Source organism: Lepeophtheirus salmonis, chromosome 1 (genome assembly GCF_016086655.4).
Source record: "Lepeophtheirus salmonis chromosome 1, UVic_Lsal_1.4, whole genome shotgun sequence".
In the NCBI taxonomy this organism is placed as follows: domain Eukaryota; kingdom Metazoa; phylum Arthropoda; class Copepoda; order Siphonostomatoida; family Caligidae; genus Lepeophtheirus; species Lepeophtheirus salmonis.
The window spans coordinates 16113582-16141110 of record NC_052131.2 but is presented as its reverse complement, the minus strand read 5'-3'; the positions used below and the strand labels follow the sequence as shown (position 1 = coordinate 16141110).

The 27529-nt window shown below is 31.2% G+C and overlaps 1 protein-coding gene and 2 long non-coding RNA genes across 5 annotated transcripts; 1 reads left to right on the top strand and 2 right to left on the bottom strand.

Annotated features, from left to right (window-relative positions):
- Positions 1–11486: 11486 nt before the first annotated feature.
- LOC139905378 (uncharacterized) lies at positions 11487–14711 on the bottom strand. Its single transcript, XR_011780055.1, has 2 exons — positions 14411–14711; positions 11487–14033 (listed from the first exon to the last, which is right to left on the bottom strand). It is a non-coding gene; the product is annotated as an uncharacterized lncRNA (long non-coding RNA).
- Positions 14712–17795: 3084 nt separating this feature from the next.
- Positions 17796–22159, top strand: LOC121118838 (protein phosphatase methylesterase 1). 3 transcript variants are annotated; one of them, XM_040713439.2, is made up of 5 exons: positions 17796–17942; positions 18031–18231; positions 18330–18600; positions 19788–20224; positions 20878–22159. In XM_040713439.2, the coding sequence occupies exons 3-5, from the start codon at positions 18473–18475 to the stop codon at positions 21645–21647; spliced, it is 1335 nt and encodes a 444-aa protein (XP_040569373.1). In that variant the 5' UTR covers positions 17796–17942; positions 18031–18231; positions 18330–18472; the 3' UTR covers positions 21648–22159. The 3 variants fall into 3 exon arrangements, with proteins under 3 accessions (XP_040569373.1, XP_071744488.1, XP_040569380.1); XM_071888387.1 differs by lacking the exons at positions 17796–17942; positions 18031–18231; positions 18330–18600 and adding an exon at positions 19118–19135; XM_040713446.2 differs by lacking the exons at positions 17796–17942; positions 18031–18231; positions 18330–18600 and adding an exon at positions 19299–19321.
- A 3854-nt stretch (positions 22160–26013) lies between these two features.
- Positions 26014–27480, bottom strand: LOC139905377 (uncharacterized). Its single transcript, XR_011780054.1, has 2 exons — positions 26886–27480; positions 26014–26809 (listed from the first exon to the last, which is right to left on the bottom strand). It is a non-coding gene; the product is annotated as an uncharacterized lncRNA (long non-coding RNA).
- Between the last annotated feature and the right edge of the window lie 49 nt (positions 27481–27529).

Here is a 27529-nt window from a genome sequence, read left to right as displayed (position 1 = left end):
AAAGGGTAGACGGTGGTACTGGAGACGTCCAACTTCTTGAAGTACGCGAATGGAAATTCGTCGATAACGTTCAAGTGTCATTTTCTCGACTTATACGTGAGATAGAAAGCACAGATTTGTTTGATTTTGTAACTGTTTCTTAATGCTTTAATCTAACCAAATTTGAATTAATTTTAATCACTCCACCTTCATTCATTAGTAAGGGTTCAGATTTCAATGTACAACCCGATAATTTCTGCCTATGTCATTGACAAATACGGAGTGGGGTTTGTGCTTATTTCTTCAATTTCATAACTGTTCCTTATGTACGATTATTTTCAAATAACTAGTTTAAACAACAAAATACAGACTGTCAGAGTTCTTTCAGATTTTATATTATTTTTAGTTTGCTCATGCTCTATAATTATTTTAATATCAGATAATATTATTTATCAATGTTTAAAACCTAATTATTTTAAATAAGTTTTGCTTATTGTAACCCTCATTGTTGCAACTGCCCGTATATTTTATTCTTCTTTATTAATTTACTAGGGGGTCGTGCCCGGCTTTGCTTTGACTAATTAGTACTAACTTTGATTTAAAAAATATTGAAGATAACTCCAACAAATTTTCAATGTTACTCTCGGTTTTTCATAAGTGCACTCACACGTATCCCCTCAATACATTATTTTGCTATTTCTGCAAATTTCTCCTGATATATATCTCGGATTTACCCAGTATGCTATCCAATATCCTGTAAAATATGTATTAACAAAAATTTGCAAATTTGGTCTCTATTTCTCTTCCTATATTCATAAAAATGTCATTCAATTTATCATAGTTGTGAGGAATAATTTTGTGTTGCTTACAAAGGATAAAATATTTCCTATTATCAATACAACAAAAGAAGCAATGTAAAAAAACATTCAACGAAATAGATGATTTTCCTTTATATATTATATTTTTATCATTATAAGCAAAGTAAAAAACAAATTTAAACTAATGTAAAAAAAAGTAAATAGTACATATATAATATTGAAAATAAAATGAAGAATGCTGTAATTTGTGTTGTTATAAAATATATTAATGAAGTTCAGGGATAAATAGTTTAGAGTATATGAAGTAATCGATTAGTTTAAGATAGTGCGACATGTTACAAGTCCTATAAATTTATCAATTAATATCTAATGTAACACAGTTGGGTCAAACTAGTCAAACCATTCTTAAGTTTGCCAAAAAGTGGATCAGCAAAGTGACATCTTCCTTTTACTCCCTTGTATCTAAAATTTAATTCTGAAGTTTTAAATCTAATGTCGTATAAGCTGTTGCGTCTTGACGAGGGAGAGACACAAGCTTATTTATAGTAGGAGAGATCCAGGATGACCAAGAGACATGAGGAGAAGAAATGACGTGGAGGAATAATGTAACACTGTTTATAAGATCATGTGTATTCTAACTATACTCTAATTTATTTACACAATACGAGACTATTTATAATACGTAAAATACAGTACTTATAATACATAGACGAATATACAAGGGACATAAAAACATGAAAGGAAATATGAAATACATAACATAAGCAGCTTAGATCTTCCTCACATATGGGAGATGAGGATGGTGTATTCTTTAAAAAGCATCAATGATGGCTGGAAGTTAACCTTCCAATTTCAGATATCGACTAGTTTGGTTCGTTTTTTACTATATTGTAAAAACTGTGACGATTATATAACGATATCAAACACTCTTTTGCTTGTTATCGAATTCTGAAAATTAAAAAAGATTTTATAATACTTAATTCTAAGTATTTTTTAGATTTTGAGTCAATATATTGGGTAGCGTTTGTGGTATTTGGTATTCCGTCTAGCATGAAGCAGAGTTCAAATGAGGAAAAAGAAATTGGTGTGGCTATCAGTAACTGTAAAGCTTTTATTGCTCAACAGCTCGTAGAAGATAGGACAATTGACCGAAGAAATACAAATACTATCTTGAAATCAGCTGTAGCTAGATACACCGCTTTAACCCTGAGGATTACCCAACCGCAAGCCTCATGGTGGAATTATAAAATAGAATTAATTTAATATTTTCCATCGACATCACTTAGGTATAAAAATACTCTTAGTGTGATTATTCGCCGATATAAGAAGTATAAGAAAGAAATTACTGATTATATTCTACTTGGCATTGACCGGAGTAATTAGGCACTGGCTAAAATATATTTTTTTCTTTAATAATATAGAAAATAACACCCAAAATTTATCATGAGCCCACTCCCACGTACCTACTCAATAAAATAATTGTTATATTTATTGCAAAATATTTTTCATAATGTTAACGTGTATTGCAGTGTATTGCAATAATAGATCAACTTTGAGTAAAAAGTATCGCGGCTTATTGCCCATGAAAATGTTTTATTTTCCAAAAGACATCAATTGAATTGATGAAGGATTTTGATTCGTTTTAACTGGAAAATTTACTCAAGACCCCGTTGAAAATTTATTCACCCGTATTCAGTTCAACATAATTAGAGGATTAAAATAATTGCTTTATGTCAGCTCATAAAGGAAAGGGATCTTCCAATTATCAATATGATAATTGCGAATATCTAACCGATTTCTTCGGTGATTAAAAGAAATAAATCAGACGAAGTGGCTAATCCATATTTTCTTCAAGAACTAATTCCTCAACTACAAGAAGATACTGTGATGTATGAACAAGAAACTAATATTTATATTATTATACTGGCCATATTTGAACCCAAATTAAGACATATCAGTCTATTTAGTTTTGTTATTTTGAACACTAGTAATATTGCCCCATATTCAAAACTCCTTGATCTAAAAGATTATAAAGGACAATTTTTATGTCGATGGATCAAAGAAGTCTTTGAAAATATATTCATTACTGCCAAGAAGCGATTAATGCATCTTTTCTTGAAGAATTAACTCCTCAGCAACAAGAAGATACCTGTGTTGTCTGAACAACAAAATGATATTTTATTAGTATTATTGCTGGCTATATCTTCAAACAAATTATGATTTATCAGTCAGTTTGCTCGGACTGTCTTGTTTTTTTTATTTTGGACACTAGTGATATTGGCTCATATTCAAAACTCATTGATCTAAAAGATTATAAATGACAATCTTTATGTCGTTGGATCAAAGAAGTCTTTGAAAATATATTGCGTGTGTGACTAAATAGGAGATTAAGTTGAAAACAACAATACAAATTACTACATTTCATTATAAAATGAACTTCCAATAAAATATTGGATTAGTAAACAGAATAAAGCTTGTAGAAATTTCTAAGGAGATTTGTTTGCATATAAACTTGCCAATTAAAAATTGCCTTTACGAATTTCGATTTAGGAATTTTTTGAAGTAAATAAAAAATGGACTTTTCATCTAGACAATTCTTTTGATGCATATATGTTGGTATGTTGTTTGAAGTTTATAACACATTATTTCTTTTATATTCATAATACCACTACTAAGGTTACAAGAGGCAATAATTAAAGTATTAATGGGGGGGGGGATTTGCGATGATAGGACTTTGTAGATTACCTTACTTAACCAAGTATATATTCTGTGAAGAATCCAAGAGAATAAGAACAACAAATATTCATATTATATTATTATTAGTAAAGCATAAGCCCCCCTTATAAAACCTCCCGAAAAGTCAACACCCCCGTCGTAAGTCTGCCCCAGCTCAAAAGAGGGGCCCATGCAAAATTTCACCCTCCTAGGTTCAATGATCTGGGAATGTATAAAGGGCATCTACATATACAGACACTCAATATCTCTTTTATATATATACAGAAGATAAAGAAGTATTTTCTGAATATTTTTTTTAATTTTGTCAATTAATTCGACCATTTTCAATGTCTTTCCCCTCTTCCTCCTTAGCCCAAGCTAAAGTTATTCTTAAAAAAGTGTATATTATATTCGATATACTTTGTAAGTTTCAATACTATGTAAAAATAATACATGTACTGCTTCAGAATATATACCTGGATATCAGTCAAAGTAAAGAAATGAAAGTAATCAAAAATCACATTACATAACTTCCCAACTGATTCAGAAAGGATTAATAATTGAAAAACAGCAATTCCAAGAAATTAGGCACCAGGTATTATATATCAGTTACATAGAAACTCATTGATTAAATTAGTATTAATAGGATTGTAACATATTAATATTTATTATATCTAGCCAGAGTTACACATAATAAATATATTAGTATAGTATTATAAAAGCACTATGACGTACCCGTATTATATATTTGATTTCGAATTATTTTATAAATACTTTAAATAACTCCAGAATTTACACAAACTTGTCGATAGACAAATTAATAATTATAAATATGTTCCTTCTTCAACCATAATGAAGTTACATACTAAGGCTAACTCCCTAATCCTCTTCTTAATTCCCCTTTTTAATTCGTATTCAATATACTTTCTCCCTTTTCCCGTTAGTACAATCATTCGTTTTATGGATTTTTAATTTTTTTGGTGCATTTTCGAATCTACAACCCATACCTTTAAAAAAACTTTGAGACTTGTTTAATATAAAAAATCAACTTTAGTGGGGAAAAAACTTCCCCACCAGAGCCCGGGAATCTGGTCTGATCATAATGAAACATAACTCTAGTTACGTAACTTCAATTCCCAAACAACTTTTATGTCTAAGGCCTGTATAAGTCTCTGTTTTTGAAATAAATAGACTGGTTATGCGTTTTTATTAACGGACTTACATACAACTATAATATTATATTATTGTAGATGTTTATATGTCTATCATATAAAAACGCATATACTGAGGTGATTTTTTCATTATTTTTTTTCTTGTTAAATCAACTTCATTAAGAGGTTTTGAGGAATAGTTATTATCATTTATAAAAATTATAGAAAATGTATTTAGCTATATGCTTTATTCAAGTGGATGATTAGGTAAGAAGTTATTGGTGATTCTGCAAATGGTATTGAAAATGTTGTTTTTTCCGAAAAAAATCCGATTTCAATTCCTGAATTTGAACAAATTGCACCAATTATGAATATTTTGCATGAAAAAAAAGATGATGTCAACTATTTTAATACTCTACCATTATTAATCGTTGAGTCATTTACGTTCAAAGAAACTTTGCTAATTTCCAATTATGAAAATGAATTGAATAAAATGTTTTTTTTTATAAATAAGAAATTGAAGCATTTAGCTGATTTTCATAAAGTGCACTAATAGAAAGTCAAGAGTTAAATTGAAATTAGTTTAATTTTATAATATATTCTACCAAACCACTTTTTGTTAATATTAGTTTTTGGCTGCAAACCCCAATTCATCATTACTCCAACGCATGTTAGATACTTACTGACTGTATTTCTGAAAACTTAAGAATATTGCCACAAGAATGAAACCACGCCCACTCCGCTATTACTACTATAGCCTGATTGCCATGCGTTATAAAAAAGGAAGTTATGTATAACTCATAGGTATTTAGAGAAAAATTATTCATTTTGTGTCAACAAAATTTGCTTAAAATAGTTCTTGTTCTGGTTATCCTTCAAATACGAGAGTAAAAAGAAGTAAGAAATTATTCGGTTTGTGAAAGACATTGTTTTTATTGATGCTAATTTTTTTTTTTTTTTTTTGCAACTCCATTTGACCTCACAAAATGATCGAATTTTGCTAAATTAGGGATCTTATTCGCCCTTTAAGACCTATTGGTAGCAAAAACCAGAAATAGTTATGGTAAAGTGTGCCATCAGCCAGTCTGATTAGGTGTTCTTTATCTCTGTGCCCCATGGGTCAAAATTAATAGCATTGAGTACGTGAGCACCATTCTAAAGTAACATCTCCAGTCATGTGCATATTCACACTTCAAGGTTGAGAATTAGACATGTTCACTCTCACACATCCAATATGATGCAACCGTAATATGAGACTCCTTCCCCTAACCATTGGGGCAAGAAACTTTAGCTTAGAAATGGTCAACAAGAAGCCCCATTCTTAATGGATGTAGGCAAAGTATCCATAATTAAGGTATAGGGCAATATTCCCAAGGAAGTGGTCCATGTCTACTCTGATGTCTTATCTAACAGACACAAGCCTATAATTTCCACAAAAGACAACCATTATAAATAAATTTTTGTCACCTATTGATATAATGTTCAATATTATTCTTGATAAATTGTAAGTCCAGCCTGTAAATATATCTATGGAATTATATTTGTGATTGATGCACTTTTCTGGAATTTATCATTAGTTTCTTCAAATCCGAGAATTCTTTATTTTTACCCTTTCCATCAAATTTTGAGTATAAAAAAAGTTACACTACAAATGAAAATTTTGCCAATTATCTACCAAAATGTATATAATTTCAAATATGGGATTAAATCTCAGCTGAACTCCTTCAATCTTGAGGACAAAGTAAATTTAAAGCCCACCAAAGATTTCTATTTTTTTTTTTTTTTTAATCAAAGTCTTTAATTTTTTTTTTTTTTTTTTATAATTAATTGATCCTTTATTTTCAAGAAAGTATTTTCTTCTAAAAGATATAATTCTATAGCAATAGTTTCAATTAAATAATACCACAAAAACTAGATTGTTTATGTAACGATATTTGCATTTTTAATACAAGCCCAAAAATGTTCAAGAAATATGTTTTGTTCCAATGAAAGTGGACTATTATTTGGAACTTGTCAGTTTTTTTGGTACTAGGCCAACAACAAATTAATGGACAATTTGAAAAAAAAGAATAATACAGAAAAATATGTTATTTATTCCTGAGTGTTGGCTGATAGCCAACCGACAAAACAATTAGATTTAAAATGGCGTCATCACAAGTAAAAAAAAAAAAATACAATAGTCCAAAATTGATAGTTTAATGGGTAAATTTATTTATACGCTGTCCTTGATTTTGATAAATTAAATGATAATTTGGACAAAAATACTATCCTTTGATTATAATTTTTACATCACACTGAACATTAAAACAAATATAAATATTGTTACAATAGATATTTTGCATCTTAAACTCTGGTTCTCAAGGACTCAAATTACTTACTCTAGATTGATTAAAATGCCTAAAATTGATAAGAATGTTTTTCTAAGGAAAATATCATATTTACCATCTTAACATTTTAAAATAAAAGATTCATTATTTTTTAAATAGTAAATTATCCATAGTATTTTTTTAATGGTTTGGGAATTATGTAATTACTATAAGATAATATTGCAGGTTATTGAGTCTTACAAAATTATGCAAAATTTCATCCCAAATAATTAAAATAAATTTAATTTTTGCGAATATTAAAGATAACAAATGCCAAAAAATGGCATCTCCAAAGTTATAAAATTGTAGTTTGTATTCATTATTGGTCGAGTTATGAATAAAAGAAAACTACTTTTTGATGAAAAAATCGGGTCAAAATTACCTACTCGTGATATTTCACAACAACATAATTAGAGAAGGGATTTGTGGAGGAGGACGAGGAGAACGCGAGAGGGAGACATACCGGGTGTTGAAAAAGAACTGGGACCTACCTCAAGTAGTTATTAAAATACTAATAATTGATCAGGATAATGTTGTACATAGAAATTTTTATTTTTATTATAACAATGCACATTAGTTATGAATCTGGCCACCATCAGCCTCAATGACAGCCTGTAGCCGCCTCTGGAGCCCCTTGCACACATTGCAAACGTAGTCCTTTTTCATGATCCTGCACGCTTGGTCTTCAGGGCATCAATATTGCCACCAAATGGAGTAATCCAGTGAATTCAGATACGGGCTCTGAGGGAGCTAAATGTTCTTGGAACTGAAGTTCATATTGCTACCCATACACTCTTGTACAATATTGGTAGTATGGGCTGTAGCCCCGTCCTTCTGAAATACGTACGTGACCTTGCTGGTCTTATTTATGGTCTTGGTGATCTATAGGGCCACATTTTCCTTCAACATCATCAAGTAGTCTGTCGTGGGTAACCAGTTTCCAACAGGAAACAAGGAGGCATTTTTTCTCCTGTTCATACCACAACTCCCAACATCATCCCCGAGGCCGGATGTTTGATCTTGTTGACTGTCCAGATACTGTTGTCAGCCTTGTCAAAGCATACCACCCGATCATTTTGCTTGTTGTAGAAGGGGTCAACGGTATAGGTCTTTTCATTAGAGAAAAAAATTACCCAGTTACTGTTGTGCTTCAGATCACTCAAGAGTTGTTGACATCGCTGAAGACAGAGTGCTGTTGGGACAAGAGTTGTCTCTCAATTCTTCTAAGCGGCCTTCTTCCAGCCTTTTGGATGGCATTCTCACATTAGACCGATGCACTTTCTTCTTCTTGGTGTACTCTGATATACTTTTGGCTTCACATTGGTGGGTCTTCCACTCTTGGGTTTGTGAGATGTTAACACCTTATTGAATAATGAACGAAAATAAAAAAGAACAGACTCATCAACCGGTTGTTCTTTTAAAAATCGATGTACATAGTTTTTCTTCACATACATAATTCCATGTTTAAATTTAATAGGATATGTGCAAATTAACAAAATATTTATAGCCGCAAGATGGTGCAAAGATCTTGAGTCTTGCTACACAAAAAAAAGTAGAAAAAAGGAACATAATTATGAAATAATTAATCAATAATAATGAAAAAGGAATACATAGAGTGAGTATATTGAGCAATAGCAAGGGAAATTCTTTGACGTCACGACAGCAGATGCAAAAAAAAAAAAAAATCGTTGACCAAAACCAATAGAAAAGATAGTGTCTCCTCATATAATTAAGCTCCAACAATTTTATAATATTTGTATAGCCATTGTAAAAATATCGGTTTTAAGAAAAATAATAAGGCCTTTCAATATATTAATGACCCTATCTTTGATTAATCTCCTGAATTAAACCTCATATTCACACTAATTAAATCTATATCAAAAACACACCAATAGAATTATATCATATGGGAAAGCAAAAACGTAAGAAAATTCAAAGAACCAGAGTTAGGAGCATACTAAAGAATCTTATTTAATTTAAGAATAAATAATTTGTAAAAGTATTTGTTAAGGGCCATCTTTGTTTTTAGCATACCAAATTATTACTTTTCTTTTTGACAGTGTTAACTACTTCTTCACCACATCAGTCTATGTATTTTGTCTTTATGACTGGAGGAGCGCCAGCTCCAATCTTTGAACCTCTTGAAGTGAAAACATCATGTATGATAAGAAATTCCTGTTGCTCAACTCATATAAAGTTTTAATATTTGTAGTAATTGTAGTTTTATATCAATATCACATGATATTGTAAGCAACTCTTCCATTCTGGGATAATATTTGAAATCCCAAAAAATGGCAGATCGACTCAATATACTTATACAATTCAAAATCAAAGAAGAGCAGGGCTTGATATAAATTCATTAATAAATGTTTGATAAATGATATTCAATTATATTTGTTTATTTTCCTTTTTTCTTCTTTCCGTAAAGTTCGAACCGAAATAAAAAGACGGCGAATATGTCATGCGGCAAAAATCCCCTAAATGCTACCGATTAGCTTCACTGAACATATTTGTTTCATTGTTATTTATGGTGTTGATGCTTTTTTGTTTGGCAACAGAATACGAGACTCAAATGTTAAGAAATCTGCCAATGAACATGTTCTAATGTTTAACTCATAAGGACCTTCACCAAATTCCACTGCCGCGCCGTGTGGAAGCCATTATTGCAGCCTACGGTGGTCATATTCAAAATTAGTTATCCATAATATCATTATCATAAATAATATTACTCAAATTGTTTTGGATATTGAATGTATACAAAATAATGCCTTATTGTTACATTCGTTCATTTTAATCTCAACAGTTTTGCACGACACGGTATATAGTATATATAATAGATACACTGAACAATGCTGACCCATACAATGATATATTAATAAAGTAAGGAACAATTTAATAGAAAACTCCGAACAAAGGTAGATGGACCCTTTGCTCTTAAAAGTACTTGACTTCAATGCATTTCTTTAGATAACACACATGCTCTTCTTGATGAAAGTGGAATACTAAGTGTTTATTAATTCAACGCTTTTATAGTGAATCCTTCTAAGCTAAAAAGTAGATACAATACAGAAATACCTCGCACAACGAGACATTTGATTCGTGAATGTTTTTAGACAAGCTTGAACTATTGCAAAAAAACATACTTTTGATATATATGATTAGTATGAACTCATTAAATATTTACACGACCTTCATGAAATCACAAGGTGAATGCCGTAAAACATACATACCTCACATAGAAAAATGGTTAGGTATGCAATGTCATTTGTGGAATCTCCAAAGATCAAATGATAAATATATGGCTATAGATTCAAATAATATAAACTACCGGTATGTTAAAACCAAAGACCGACATTTAACGTGGTCACCCTGAAAATTTGAAGAATGGTATAGAATACAGCAGCTTAGCTGTCATATCGCTTTATTAGATCAGCTGCAAGCAGCTATAATAAGAAGAAAATAAATACAAATCTCACTCCGTATTTAGTAATGATATTGGCAAGAATTACTCCGTTGTCGATCCTCAATTCTACTCCGAGTCCAACAAAGACTTACACCTATAACTCCGTAACAAATCCTCAGTGTACTCTTCGTCTCTCGGTCATTAATTTATACCTATATGTTCTAACTGTCGTGGGAAAACAAATTTTTAAAGATAACAAAATTTATGGCTATATATTTTTTAATTTATAGAGAAGGTCCATGCAAAATTTAAAATAGGTAAAAATAATTTTTGACACAAATTTAATAAATTGTTTGAGTCTTTTAAAATTGGATGGGTTCCAAATTAGCAAATTCTGATTAAATTCATAGCAATAAAAATATACTTTATCCATTTTTTTAATAATATACTAATGTAAGATTATTAATATTTAGAGAGATTATTTTTATATGAAACTAATCTAAAATAAATATGAAAACAGATTTTAAATTACATTTTATGCCAAAAAATTAATTTTAAACATGACTTTATTTTGATTATATTATGCTGATGAATTAGCAAGAGATAGTACAATAAACGAACATACTAACAGGCAGAGATGGGACTCGAGGCTTGCGAATTTACTTACAATAAAGTTCATATTTTATAGACTTGTGTCTCAAAATTATGTCACAATGATAGACTCACGACTAGAACACGAAAGTTAAGACTCAATATTTTATATGATTTTAACTTTGGAGCATATTAAGTAAGAGTTAATTATAATTGGATCTTGAGTCAAAGGGATAATTCATGTAAATAGTATTAATAGTAAAGATTATTGTTAATTTGTGGGGATTCTCGAATCAATAATTCCCGGGAATTTTAATAAACTTTTTAATAGATTTCCAATAATTTTTTGGCAATTCCTGGGAAATTTTATCGAATCTAGTCTTTCTCCAGGGATAATCTGTTGTATATGGATTGTGTTGATTTTTTAACGCGCCCACATTTTCTACATAAATAAGGCTATGTATTTAATAATAGTGAAAATTTACTGGTTATAATTAATAATAGAAATACACTTTGATACAATTACATATATACATATAAAAAACTAAATAAATATCAAAACTGAGACATCTGTTTTCTTGAAGATGATACGGATTGAGATTTCCTTTTTCTGTTTTTGTAGATTTTATTATTTCACCCAGCAACAAAGTTCTTAGCAAAAATATTGAAGAAAATGGAACATGTTGGAATAAAAAAAAATTCAATAGAATGGTTATGATGACAGCATACCTTATTTAGCCAAGCCATATCTGAGGAAGAAAAAAAAATCTTTATTCTTCCATTATCTTCAAACTGAACGCTTAAATCTCCATTAACTGACAAAAATGTTGACAAACAATCTTTTTTCAAATTTTAAAGCAGAGAATAGTTAAAATACAACTGAGATAATGTATCATTCATTCATGTTCAGCACAAGATTGTAAATTAAAAAACAGTCCGAAGGGAACAATTATAACATTGAATGTACTTATTCAGATATTTTATTTTGACCCTTTTTGATGGTAAATTTTTATTCAGATTTTAAAATGACTTAATGACTTCCTTGACGTGCACAAATTATGCATGAAGAATTATATTGTCCTGATCAAAAGATGAGCAAACTAATATATTTCTATCGATGAAATTGTAATAAAAGTGTAATGTATTCATATTTCCTTCCCCCTTGTTCTTCTTCTTGTTCTTCTCGTCTCTTATTTTCTTGTATATATATATATATGTATTAAAGTACAGTGTTTTACCTAGTATAAATAGTCATGTATTTATTGTATTTATTAGAGTAGGTTTTTGTCTTATAAAGAATACAGAAGTTCCTTTAAATAAGTATTGTATTATTCCTCCACGCCTTTCCTTCTCCTCACTTCTCTCGGTCGTCCTGGATCTCTCCACCTATAAATAGTTTGTGTCTCCTCTCCCTCGTCAAGACACAACAAAAAGTATTTGAAAATGATGACAGGATCAAACAGAAGATAAATTCGTTGATGGTTATTTGCAAAAGCATTTAAAATATATTCATATGAAGTTCAGTTTCCAAGCTCATCTGGAAAAAACTTCCTATTAGCCGGATGAGCATCCACTATAGTTGCAACCTTCTCCAATCCAATTTTTGCGACAACACAGAGCACTTTCATATATTATTCCTTCACATAACAGACGAACTAACTTTTATGATAGGAATCATGGCAACCATATCATTTTACCGGCCTAGAACAGTTTTTATCTTGAAGCACAATAAAGTTTTTTAATAGTTTCCACTCTTTTCACATCCGAAAATTTTTCCTCCGGAAACCTCTACTCTTTGATTTGAGTAAACTTCATCAATTATGATAGACTTATATCTGTCCTACTAATCCATAGTCTTCATTCTTGAATTGTTCACACCACCTGTGACTTCAAATATACTTGTCAATCTCTTTAAATAGTTGGATGTAGGTAGTTGGATGAGTCCTGATCTGCGAATTAAGTTGTAGATAACTGGACTCGTATTTTGCCTCTAAGTAGATATTCCAAGGAGCTTAGGCGAATACCTCTTTCCTTTAAAATGTTGTCAATGTAAATCGAGTTGTTGAGAAATGAATTCCAGATGGTCATTCGATATGGGTTCTTCTTGTGATGATTGTATTAGTTTACTTGCCAAAGAAATATTCGATGATGGAGATGTAACATGCTTATTTTTTAAGAATGCAAGTATGTTATGGATTTCTGTAAATTTGCTAACACTCTCCGACGCACATATATGATTGACATCTCCCTTTGAAACTGGGAGCTCATTCGAAAATATATCAAAAGATAGATTTTTATATATTTTGATTCTATAACTTAATCCAGGTACATCAGAATGAATGGAAATGGCTAAGGATATCGCAAAGTCTCCCTCGTAGATGGCATGAGTGTATTCTGGTAAACATGTCCTATCGATGTTATCCTTAATTTTTTCGAACGAAGATATTTAATCATTCTTCATAAATGATTCAATCTTTAAGTCAAGTTGTTTTCTCTCACTTTCGACTCCGAAAATTAATAAATGATTAATAAAATTGTTGAATAAAATTGACATTCTAAACAGTTTTTAATAATGAACTTATCTAGCTTTAGCAGTTGATAGTGAAGTTGATCTTGTGGGTGTATGTAAGACGGATAAATATGCTGGAGAATCGGGAAATATAGTTGGCACTGCATCGGGCTTAAGTTTTTCACGCTTTAAGTCAAGATGTTATTTATAACTATTCGAGTCTCTTCGTTCTGTCAAGTAGCATAATTCGTGAAAATGAAGACTGCAAGCACAAGCATTTTTAGTAGGAACAAAAAATTTCCTGTGTATGGATCTTATCCACTTATCCTTCAGCTCTTCATTCTTTGGGAATATACGTAAACGATGCTTGAGTTCGGTAGTTGTATAATCCGAAAGATGTTCAGATCCTTTCGTTTTACGATAACCAGTTCTACATCCCTGTACACAGCAAGTCAACATTTTTCTCATACGTTGAGTTAGTAGCAAATAAGTAGAGAGTCACTAAATAAAAATAATTATTATCAGAGCTCATATCATGGATAACTATAGATTACTTAAGGGTGGTATTGTCGGGGGCAGTAAATCAATCAAATTTATTATTATAAGTAATATATTGTGTTGGCTTGTGAGTTTACTCAGTTACGTTTTTTACGTGCTTGTAGTATATTTATCATTACTCATTACTGTGTTTCCTACTTATAATATATTATCATTACTCATTGTTGTGTTTCCTACTTCAGTCCATTTTGTGTTTAATAAAGCCTACATACATTTGGTAACTTAGTGATTTTCTTATTTCAATAAGGAAAGAAAACATAAAGTGATCATACAATACTTTATACTCTTATAATAATACAATAAATTTATGTATGACTTACATATTAGTTTTGACGTATTATAATTTCGAATGAAAAAGTCGTGGAGGCAATTATCATTTATGTTTACTATTATTATCAATTCACTTATTTAATATTGTATTGCCCAGATATTATAAAAGAAGTCCTTTGTCTATCCGTGATTGAATTAAATAATTCAAATTAGTGTCCAAAATGGCTCATAGTTGTCCTGCTTTTGGCTTTTTCCCAAAATTAGGATGAATTTTTTTAAGGTTAAAATAACTAATAAGTATAAAATTCACATTTCTTTTCAAATATTTATTTTTAAACATAAATTACTAAACCAAAATTTTTCAACTACCATTTGACAAAATTTTATAAAGCTAACATTAACAATCTATGCAATATTTAATCTTTTATTTCTATGGACATAATAATAGCATCTTTTTTCATTCAAACAAATCATAAATTTTTGTCTAGGACTCGATAAAAATATTTTTGTTTATTTTAAATTGTAGTTTTATTAATGTGCTACAACTTCTATTAATTAATTTTTTTTTTTTTAAATACAAAAATAAATAACATTAAGTATGTATTAATCAATTTTCCAATAACCGTATTCATTATCGAAACGGTACTTTTAGCACTTGTTTGAAACGTAAATTATTCAACCAAAAGGTTTCATCTATGAGGGAGTATAATTACCTATGAATAAATTAATTCAATAATAACACTAATTAATATCTCAAACTTGTCGCCATTTTTAATTTATTAATTATACGTCTAGTTAAAAGAGAGGCACACACGCTACTAAAATACGAAATACTTAAACAAAAACAAATCAACCTTAGATATTAAGGAATAATAAATTAAAGGTCGTATTTTTAAGAGTTTAATTGACAGTTTTTGTAGTTTAAAAATCTAAATGGATAAAATAGGGTCTCTTATTAGGCATAAATGAAGAACGAAAGTATATTCAATTATAATACATTTGACACTTGATATCAAGGAACAAGATTTGAGTAGTAAAAATGAAGAAAAACGTCAATATAAATACGCGTAATACACGATACCAAAAGATATTATTTATTTTTTGGCAGCATACTTGGAACTAAAATACTCATAGCATTAGGCAAGTTAGAGAAAGATTGTAAAAATATTGTTGTAAAATATATGTTTTATCTATAATACTTAACATAATAAAAATCCTACAACTGGATTCAAATCGATAATTTTTATGAAATAACATCAAAGTTTCCATTTTTTTCGACATTTTTCAGATTTTCAAATCAAAATGCGTCCACAGAGGACCATTTTTTGGACATTTGATTATTATTTTCTTGTTTAGAGGAATTAAATGCTAAATAAAAAATATCCCGTGATACCCAATTCCCAAGTTTGTCATTTCGGTAGAGTCTAATAAGTATGCAACTAAAGATGATGAAAAATGCAAAAATAAAACATAAAAAATAATGTTAAACTGGGAAAACTGACAACCCTTTTTTTTATTTTTAGATTAAGATTTTTATCATCCTCGTACTTATTTTATTTTCTTAGATTTTCAGGAAGGAAAGATCAAAATAATATTGTAAAAGCTTCTTTCGGGAGCATTCACAATGTATGTACGAATATTTTTGGCAATTTTGGTCCCTGGATTGCATTTATTACACATATAAGGTGTAGTAAAAATAAATCCATTATTTTCATATAGTTTTTTTTCCCCATTAATGTTTATCAAAACAGTGCTTACATGGCAGTCGGACACTGACTAAATGAAGAATGTTTGTCTTTTTTAAACTCAGATCGAGATATGCAACCTAAAGATGATAGTACAGAACAATGAAATTTTGTATGGATTATTTTCTTAGATTGTAAAAACATTGCCCCACTACTTTAATCATAATTCGTAAAAAGTTAAAAAAAAAACCGCTCAAAGAATGGTCTTAAAAGTCTGGAGGAAATAAAAAAGATTTCCTTTATACTCCACGGTACATTTTATATTTAAAAATGACACAACCTCATCTGATCTGAATATTCAATTTTCAAATTGAAGGAGACACCATTTTGGGGCTGAAACTTCATATTATTTACACATTGCCACTAAATCTTTAGAAAACTTTATCAAATGGCTTTAAGAATTAAAAAACAAACTTAAAAACTGCATTGAATACTAATGTATGCAAATAATGAACGTAGAAATTTGAATATATTATAAGTGATATATGCTAAGCATATAGAGAGATAAAATAGCTAAATATCTCTAAAAATGGCTGGGTTTGTACTTTTTTTTTTAATTAGGGGCCTAAAAAATGATAATTAGAGAAAATCATCTTATTCTTTCCATTCCAATAGTTAATTTTTATCTACAATGATGGAATAAGAGTTTAATAACATATTTTTTAGTCAAATTACAAATATAAGATTACATCTCAATGTTACTAAAATTTACAAAAAAAAATCGTATGTAAAACTGATGAAATCAATACTTAAAAAAAGGTATTCAGAATAAAACTAAAATAGTTGATGAAAATACTAAAAACAAGATTGATTCCATTTTATTATTAATGGCCGTCTCAATATTCTCAACATCATAACGTGTAATGTTTATATTTTTGGGCAAATTCTTTAAACATTCTATCTCTTCCACTATGACAAATAACTCAAGAGTCTAAGATATAAAATTGAATTATTACTCGTACTTTCTTTCCAAGAATATATTAAATTTGTCTTATTCCCAACTATCATTAGGACATAATGTTTAAATAGTCAATATATGTACTCTTGGTGATTTCCTAATCATTGCCTTCGCTTTTTTCACTTCATCAATTAACATTTGGTATGTAGTTTCAGAAAGATAAACACTATTTTAAGCAACGTTGTCTCCTACTTGAGACAATTTATGGTGGAAGCGTCTTTGTATGTCAGTCTGGAGTTGCTCATACTTAAAGTTGGGCTATTTTGTGAAATGAATTACTGTTTTGAGATTAGAAAAAGAAAACAGTTGGTAGAATTTCGCTTATTTATTCATTATTTCTTGAATTATTGTTGTGCTAATATTTCCTCAAAGAATGTATTTTTCGCCGAGTACCTTTGAGTTTGTACAATAAAATTAGTGAAATGCCGAAAAAAAAATTCTCGCTACGCCTGGATTGAAATTAATGAAGGCCATGAAATTTGGAGCTACCTACTGGGCGACAACAAAATTTCAACTACTTTTTATATTCTCTCTTCTTGTGTAATATGAAATATTTTTATATAAGCATCACGTAATATTCTATCCTCCAAAACCATAACTTTTAATCAATAGTACCATATGTTTCGCTCCCGCTTTTTACACACACTCGCTCGATGCCCAGTCCTACTGATGCTGTGGCATTACACTGTTCTACCACATACGAGCACTAGAAACTACGGGGAATGTTGAGAAAATACTTTTTCAATAAATGCGAAAATCAATATATTGCGCAAGTTCCAGATAAACAGGGTTGCGGATTTGTGTAAAACGTTATCGTACCCCCAAATACTATTTCAATTATATGGTTCCATCGTCTTATTTCTGATACACCAAACAAAAGTAATTTTTTTTATTTATACTTGATGCCTAATTTCTAGTGATGATACGCTACAATCACAATGATAATTATCAAATATTACTTCATTAGTATGACGTCATGAAAAGCTGCCTGAAAGAAACTTAGTCATCAATCAGCATTTATGGTATTTGACTGATGAATCTGCTGTCTTCTCATTCTTCAATGATGATGTCGATCAAGAAGCTAAAGAAAACATGGTCGTAAATTTGAATAATGAAAATATCTCGGGACATGGCTAAATATATTTTGCTTCGAGCGGAGCATTTGAAGGTTCTTGTTTTTGTGTATTAATGTTTTTAAATCTAGTGATAGCTTTATTTATTGTTTCATTAACAACTCGTTTATCATTATATGAAATTTTATTTCAGATAAAAAAATATATGTTACTTCTTATCAGTCAAAAGCATGACACTGTTTGTTCCCATTTTAAAATTGAAAACTATTTTCTTTGTGAAGCTCCATCTTTATGGGATAGTAATTCTGCTTGGATTGAAGCCCGAAAAAATTGTCAATGCTTAGTGCAGTTAAGGTTACAACTGAGATATACTTCAAAAGTTTAAGACAGACTTCCATTGTTGAATTAGAGCGGATGAGGAACAAAAGCCATTTCTACTACGTTGGGTTCATGAACATCAAAAGGTGTATCCGGAATATAAAATAAAACACTTAAAAGAAAATATATCAAAAAAAAATTATTTATTGCGTTATTAAGTAAAAATAATCCTAGTATATGAAATGGAGTACTATTATTTATCAATTCTGAAAGATAAACTCAACATTATCACTTTATATAGAATAGGGTGGACCGGTTAAAGTTGAAACACGTTTTACTGAATTACTTAGAGATACTTCAAATTAGACGACCCAAAGTTTTACACAACAGACATACCTCTATTTACTAATGGTGAAACGAGTTAAAATACAATTTTGATCAGTACTTTTTGTGTAATCTTTATTTGAATTCAAATTTTCCGGTCCCCCCTACAATCAAATTGACTTTAAACTCTCGTCGGTAGCTGTTATCGTTATCTTGGAGATTTTTTTCCCATATTTGACTAGCTGAATTCAAATAAAAAAAGGGGGGAGGGGGTATGCATTTTTGAAAATTACTTTTAATTTTATGGGATACCTTAACATACATACCTTCCAATAGTTAGAGAATAAAATAAAAAAAGTATTCCCCATTTTAAAATTATTTATTTATTACTATGTGTTTGTTACTAGTTACATGTGTGCGTGATTTTTTTTTTTAAAGAATGATCATCTTGCCCATCCATGGTGATCAACTTACCTCAATCATGGAGCAAGTTGGCAATTTTTACATCAGACCAGAGATATTATTTAGCACAAAAATGCTTATGTAGATATTGATTTCAGCAGTGCAGACATATTCGTAAATTAAGGTTTTAATGTATTTATAGAAAAAAAAATGATATAAAAACAAAAAGTATTAGCACAGTGAACGTACTTGTAAAAACCTGCTCAACTTATCTTAGTCTCCTCTAATTTGAAGAAATATTTTAAAATTTATATTATTTATATATCAGTAATATGTAATAATTATCAGCAAATACAGACAAAAATGAAAGAAGGAGCTGAGGAGGATATGCTAATGTACGTCCACTATCCTCTTTTTCTATTCTTTTCTCCGGTCAATATTTATGTACATATTATAATCATTAATAGCTAAAGATTTGCTAGCTAATAGCAAGAAAGAAGGAGTAATAAATAGCAGCAGAAAATAGAAAGGTTCCGTTGTATTGCCTTTCAAACTATATCAATATCAGTTATCAGTTATTTATCTTTGCATTGTTGTTAAATCGAAGGGTACTTGTCACTTTGAGAATGTCGGACCTACAGCGACGGATGGCTATGGGGAAATCTGGGTTGCCTCCTCCAGGTGGTGGAAGTGGTGGTGGATCTCGTCGACCGAATTCTGGAAGACGTTCGACTAAACCAGAGCATTGGAGTTCGTACTTCCAAACCTCTCGCGTGATTGAGATTCCGACGGGAAAATTCAATATCTACGAATGTGACTCATTGTCTGGGGATGAAACGGGAGGAGCAACGTTGGTTTTGCTGCATGGTGGTGGATACTCCGGACTCACATGGAGCGTATTTTCGAAGGAGCTTGTTAAATTGGTTGGAGTGCGAATTGTTGCATTGGATTTGCGTGGTCATGGAGAGACAACGACGCAGGATGACAAGGATTTGAGAATAGAAACACTTGCTCAGGACGTGGCCTGTCTCATTGATTCCTTAGGCACACTCATAGTCCAGCATTCCTCTTTGAATAGAGATTAATAATTTCTTTTACCCCTTTATCGAGAAATCACTAATATTTCATATTAGGACTTCATTTCAAAAACAAATTGTTTTACCTTTAATATTTTGGCTTAAATAGCCAAATTAGGAAGTACCCAAAATAGTCACTTGCCTTAAAGAAGGCCAACTGTCTTCCTTTTATAAGAGACCATCAATATAATGTTTAGGAGTTTAAAGTTCATCTCTGTAAATAAAAATGAAAAAACGATCCTTATTGGATGTTTGATTGCTATCATTGAAATGAATTAATCTCTTTAGAAGCATAAATCTTTTGGAGGGTATCAGGTTCACAATTTAGGGAACTCTGCTCTCAATTGCAGATTGTTTTCCTATTAATATCCTTTCATATTTGATTTTAAATTTTATATTGGATGAAAATTGAATCAAAGGATTAGGTGCTCATTAAAATGTCTATTGATTTTAATGATGTTTTCTAAATCATTTGCTTCTTGAGTTTGTTGAATTTATGAAAGGATTTTTCGAGGGTTTATAAGTTACCAAAAATATTCACTTGACCGATAATGCGTTAAACGTTCTCAGTGATATTAAAGAGGAATGCTGTTAATTTTACGTTTCACTACATTCTAATAGGTTGTAAAGGAGCTGTGATCCTGGCCGGTCATTCCATGGGAGGAGCCATTGCTGTTCATACAGCATCTTACCTCAAAGAAGCTGTTCTCTCTGGTCTTGTTGTCATTGATGTTGTTGAAGGAACAGCGTTAGAAGCACTGGGGTCAATGCAAAGTTTCTTACGTGGTCGTCCAGATCGATTTTATTCCCTTCCATACGCAGTGGAGTGGAGTGTTCGATCTGGACAAACAAGGAATTTTGAGTCAGCATGCGTCTCTATGCCTGGTCAATTAAAGAATATTCAAACAAATGAACCAGCTACAAAGTCAATAACTCCGGATTCTTCCAAAGAGGATGAGTCAAAGAAGCGTCTTCCTCCTCTTAGAGCTGCAAACAGCATTGCTGAAGAAGACGAAAATGGTGAATCGCAGCCTTCAGCAATATTTTCTTCACCCGCTTCAACTCCATCGCAAGAACCTGAATATACTTGGAGAATTGATTTATCCAAGACTGAGAATAATTGGCCTGGATGGTTTGAGGGACTGTCATCTAAATTTCTATCTGTCTCTGCTGCAAAAATGCTTTTGTTAGCTGGAGTGGATAGACTTGATAAGGATTTGACTGTGGGTCAAATGCAAGGGAAGTTTCAAATGCAGATATTACCACAAGCCGGACATGCAGTTCATGAAGATGTTCCAGATCGCGTGGCTGAGGTTTTAGCAACTTTCTTAATACGACACAAGTTTTCGCAAGCTTTGTCTGAGTTCAAACCCAGTTTTCCTGCCTGTTAATTCCGTTTTCTCTCTAACTTTTTTCTTTGTCGTGTTTTTTTTTTTTTTTTTTTGTCCAGTTCGTTTTGTTATTGTCTTTTTAAAACTCAATTTTTAGGCTTAGTCACCTCTATTTATGATTACAATATTTTTTTCGCCCCAGCCAATTTTTGTTGGTTTTTAGGAACTGTAATACATTTGCAATAAACACATTCTCATAATTTTTCAACTATTCAAAATATTGATGACATTATGTATAATATTGTGAAAATTGTTTTGTATGAGATTCATACAATGAAATAATTCAATGATATATATATATGGAGAAGTTGGTTACGTAAATTATCCCAAGATATTTTAAGATTTGTTTTTCTTCAAAAAACAAATGATTTTCTTAATAAGTATTCATGATATGGATCCGTCTTTAATCTACTAGTTATAGTATAAAATATTCAATTTCATTTATATTTACTACGCTAAATACAAATTGAAAATATATAACACAGTTTATTTCCATAAATTGTATTACTTAATCGGGAATTATTAATTTTTGATCTTATATTAATAAATAATCCCAACCCTTATTCCCATTTTCTAGAGTAGTTAAGACAAGAAATAAATTAACCTTACGGGATAGAAGTACCACAGTTCCATGAAACTTTAAATATGAGTCCAATTGTTCCAAATAATTTGTATATTTCTGGACGCTTAGAAATTACTGGACGCTCATAGATAAGAACGATTATAGTCGTCATAACTGAGATTTGGACTTGAGACTCGAATTGGACGCGAGTCTTTGAAGACGAAATACTTGATTTGAGTTCAAAATCAAAGACTAAAGTCTTCAATGGACTTGAGACCATTTTTTAAGAAATTATGGACTTAAAATGAATTTGAAAGAAATTGATAAAATATATTTAAGGACTTGTGGCACATGTTGGATCGGTATAAGAAGAGTGCAGTCTGATTCCTAATAAAAATTTGTCAGCCCTTTTTGGTCTTATATGGTAACTACAATAGCTGAAATGACTTAGTTACTAACTTCATCCAATGTTATAATAACGTTGACTAGATTACTTTAGTTGATGAAGTTTCATCATAACCTCTTTCAAAGAGGCAAGATACCTTAAATTTGAAGAATGGGTGGGTGGGGGCTAGAACTTATTATTACACGGTGTAACGATCATTAGTCATTTTCTTCGTTTTTATATTCATCAATCCTTGCTAGGACTGAAGGAACGACTAATCGGTCCTAAGGACCATTGAATAGTGAAACTCGATATATATGAATATCTGGTGTACACAACTAAATAAAAAGATTAGCATAATTATATCAGGTAAACTCGAGCACATTGCTCTATTTATAGGAAAGCTCTTGGTTAATATACATAATCTGTATTATTGCAAATATTTTAAGATTATTTGTACGTAGACACGTATTAGGAGTTTTCTATCGATATCTCGTTTTCCCAGGATTTCGGAGTTTTACGCCTATGTTAAATCCAGTATCTAATTATTTAGTATAACAGGTTTCATAAAATTATAAATTATTCAACAAAAGTTAACTTGTTCATCATATACTATTTAATATAATTTTTTTATTACGGATGGTATCACGGGTTATGGAATTAAAAAAAGGTGAATCCGTGTGCTCTTAAAAAGCAATCCTAGCACGATTATTGATAAAATTAATAACATGATAATTGAGAATATATAAGTAGGACTGGTTTAAAATTTATTATTTCTTTTAACACCAGAAGGGGCACTAATTGGAGTGCCTTGGTCATTTCTCTTAATTTCGATTTTTTGCTTTATGAAACATCTTTCTTAAAATAGGGAGTACCATAGAGAACTCTCTAGTACTCCCTGCTTAAGCCTACAAAAGGACACACATTTGATCCCTGTACCTTAATGTTTTTCAAAGTTATGGTTGACTGTTCATTTTTAATTAAATTTTAGTGTTATTTTAGACCTTGATCTCTAAAAATTTAATGGCCTCTTACTGTGACCAGATATAAACTTCGTACCAAGCTTGATTATAATCGATATAAAACATTTGCCGTAATCTTGGTGACTTACAAACAAGTAGAGGCAAAAACATAACCTCTGTTTTGGTAAATGTAAAAAGAAGTACAGTCAAATCCAAATATGATAAAATACGCTTAATTGTTGTCAACATTATCTCGGATAACAATTTTTAATACTTAAAATACTTGGCAAACTAGAAACACGAAATAAAAAAATCCGCATTAAGTCTATTTTTTTTTTATCAACTTAATAATTCATTTGAATGATTAATTATCATCATAATGAAAAATTCTTTTTTATTAGTACAAATCGTAAACTGGCACCAACATTTTTATTCTGTATGTTTCTTTTAAAATTGATTTCAAATTGCTTTTCAATTAATACGGAAACTAACATAACCTATCATGAGTGCTCCCTGAAAAACACTTTTGCTATAAGATGTAATAAAATATCTGTCAAAAACAAGGATGTAGGTTCATTGTAAAATGATTGTGGTAAAAAGTTGGAGTAATATTGTTGCGTGGTAATATTGTTGTGTACATTATCATAGTGAGACAAAAACGAAGTGAGTAATATCATTGTGAAGTAAGACAATAATATCGAGTACAATTTTGTTGCAATTTATATTATATTCGGAAGATAAAGCTATTGAATCATGAAAAAACCTGCCTAGAAAGAACCCTTCTAACATGCTATGATATACCCCGGCCCACAGGCTGTATAGGTGAAGTACTGGGCCCCAAGGAAAGTTGAATTTATCCGCCGAGGCTTTCCCGAGCATCTAGGTACCCTTCTAATATACCAAAATACATCCTGGCCCATAGGTTGTACAGTTGAAGTGCTGGGCCCCATGGCAGCTTAAACTCCACCACCGCCACGTTTCTGAGCACCAAGGAACCCCTTCTAACATGCTATAATATATGCTGGCCCACAAGTTATGTAGTTGAAGCGCTGGGTCCCAAGGCAGTTTGAACTCCCCAACTGCCACGTTTCTAATCACCAAGGAACCCTTCTAACATGCTATAATATACACTGGCCCACAGTTTGAGTAGGTGAAGTCTGAAAATGAATATGAAGTACTTTGTTCATCAGATTGCAACCTGTAAGTACTCATGGATAATATGACCTAGTTACAATTACAACAAGATGAAATTTATGAAAATAAGTTTAATAAGCGGCGCGGATAAATTCAACTTGCCTTGGGGACCCAGTACTTCATATATACAGCCTGTAGGCCAGCGTATTTATAGCATGTAAGATGGGTTCCTTCGTAATTAGAAACGCAGCGGCGGTGGAGCTAAAACTGCCTTGAGGCCCAGCACTTCACCTGTACAACCTGTGGGCCAAGGTATATTTTGGGCTTTCAGAAGGCTACATTGATGCCTAGGGAAACCACGGAAAATAAATGCAACTTACCTTGGGGACCAGCACTTCACCTATATAGCCTAGGAGATATTTTGGGATATTATAAGTATTGTGCCTTGACGAGGTTGAGAGACACACACTATTTATTAGAGGAATCCAGGACGACCGAGAGAAACGAGGAAGAGACGTGGATGAATAATACAAGGACAGAACAATTCTTATTAGAAACATATTAGTCATACTACTCTGGCATTAATAAATAATAATACATGCAGGGTATTTATGCTAAGGATAATAAATAGTACTTTACATACATATTATATCAACTATTAATAAAAAAGATAAGAACAAGAAGAGGCTGGAAGGAGAGAAGGTATTTGATCCTTCATACATACATAACGAGAAGGGTACCTTGATGCTCAGTGAAGTGGCGGCGGATCAATTTAACTTACCTTGGGGACTTCACCTGTACAACTTGTGGGTCGGGGTAGAGCTTGGGATATTAAAAGGGTACTTTGATACTGAGGGAAGCGGCGGTGGAAAAAAATCAAATTGCCTCGGGACTCTGCAGTTCACCTAGACAACCTGTGGGCAAGGGTGTATTATAGCATATTAGAAGGGTTCTATCCTAACATGTTCTGTCATCATTCAATAGTTTTATCTTCCGAATATAACATAAATTGCAACAAAATTGTACACGATATTATTGTCTTACTCACAATCATATTGCTTCACGATGATATTACTCAAAAAGTTTTTATTTCACAATGATAATGTACGCAGCAATATTACCCCAACTTTTTTCTCCGCAACCTTTTTACCACAATAATTTTACCGGACACCATGTAACTCATATTCATGTAACGGCGTTACCTCGCTAACACAAAATATCCTATTTATTTTGTTGTCAACTATCGATTCCTTCCTCTAACTCACGTAATGGCTATTTCGTAATTTATTCTTTTTGATAAATAAACAAAGTAATCAGTTATAATTTACGCTTATGCTCCGATTCCAAAAGGACAGGAATACAATTTCTTGTTGAGCCCTCGTCAAGTATATAAAACCATACGAGTCATTTTATTATATCTATGAAATTTTTTTTACTATCATACACAAATACAAATGTATACCAACCATTTCAATAAAATATTACTAAACAATATCATAATACAGTATTGAATAATATACTATATAGATTTTAATAATATGTCATTCATTTTAGAAATGGCGAAGAAATAATATGACAGTGATAGTCTGGGAGTACATAAAATATAAATTGCAGTTGATATGATAGACTAATTTGGCTAACTAACAGATCATTTCCTGCATTTTTTCTGTTTCTTTTTGGAGTAAAGGTTTCGTGATACAATAAAAGTGAGAACGTAATGTGTATTTTTTGGATGGCCCATTTTTTTGGAATTGGTAATCTAGATGAAGAATGAATATTCTTTTCCGTAGTATTTATTATTATATATAATTCCTGAGTCAGAGTCGTCCGCAGGATTATATACATTGTGGGGATTGGGGCTACATCCTCTCCAGCCCACCCCCTCTGGACGCTTCTGTGAGTAGTGAGCTTCCTTTCCAATTAGATTCAAAACCTGATTGAACTTTCGTTTATGCTCCTAATAGTCGGATAGTAACTGATGATCTGTTGCAGAGTTATAATTGTGAATCCTTGTAGGACTCAGAGTAGAGTTGAAGATAAACATCGGAGTAATTATTACAAATATCCATGCTTATTTCCTTCCCCCCTCTCTCCCTTGATAGAGCTGATTGTAGCTGATCTAATGAAACGTCATGAATTAGTGCCTTAGAACCAATGTTACTATAGGCTTGGTATATACATAAATGGGGACTTACAACTTATTTTTGACTACAAAATCTAATAGGTACCAGTTGGTACGACTTTGAATTCCATTACACAGCAGTCAGTAGAAGGAGGGAAGTGCTCTAGAAGAGTTGGAACTTCGTGGAAAGACATTTTAGGATTGAATTCATGGTTATTTGGATGGAGCTCTCCTACATAGCAATAACATATATGGATCCATCTTTCCCATTCCTAGGAATATCCAATTCACAGGCCTTGTGATACTCCCTTCAATGCCATCATGGTCTGTTCAAGGAATCTCGACTCTTAAAGATACTTTTTTCGCAAGGTGTCACTTTTCATATGACAACACTCTGCCATTTTTCTTACTACTGACGTAAGCTGGGATGTAATAAAGAGAGTAATTGATGAAGCACGCCTACCCTGGGATCTAATAAAGAGTAATGATTGATGACGCACTACTCTTCATTATATCCCAGGCCTACCTCACACTCTAAAATTACTGTGGCGAAAGAAGAAATTATTTTATTCCTTGAATTTTCCTTTTTTTAATTTCCCATCAAAGAGAAGTGGACGGAGTTTTTAATTATACATTTATTGATTGTTATCATAACAATAAATGTATAATTTAAGATACAATGTTCAATTATTGTCAAAGGTGGGAACTTGGACTTCA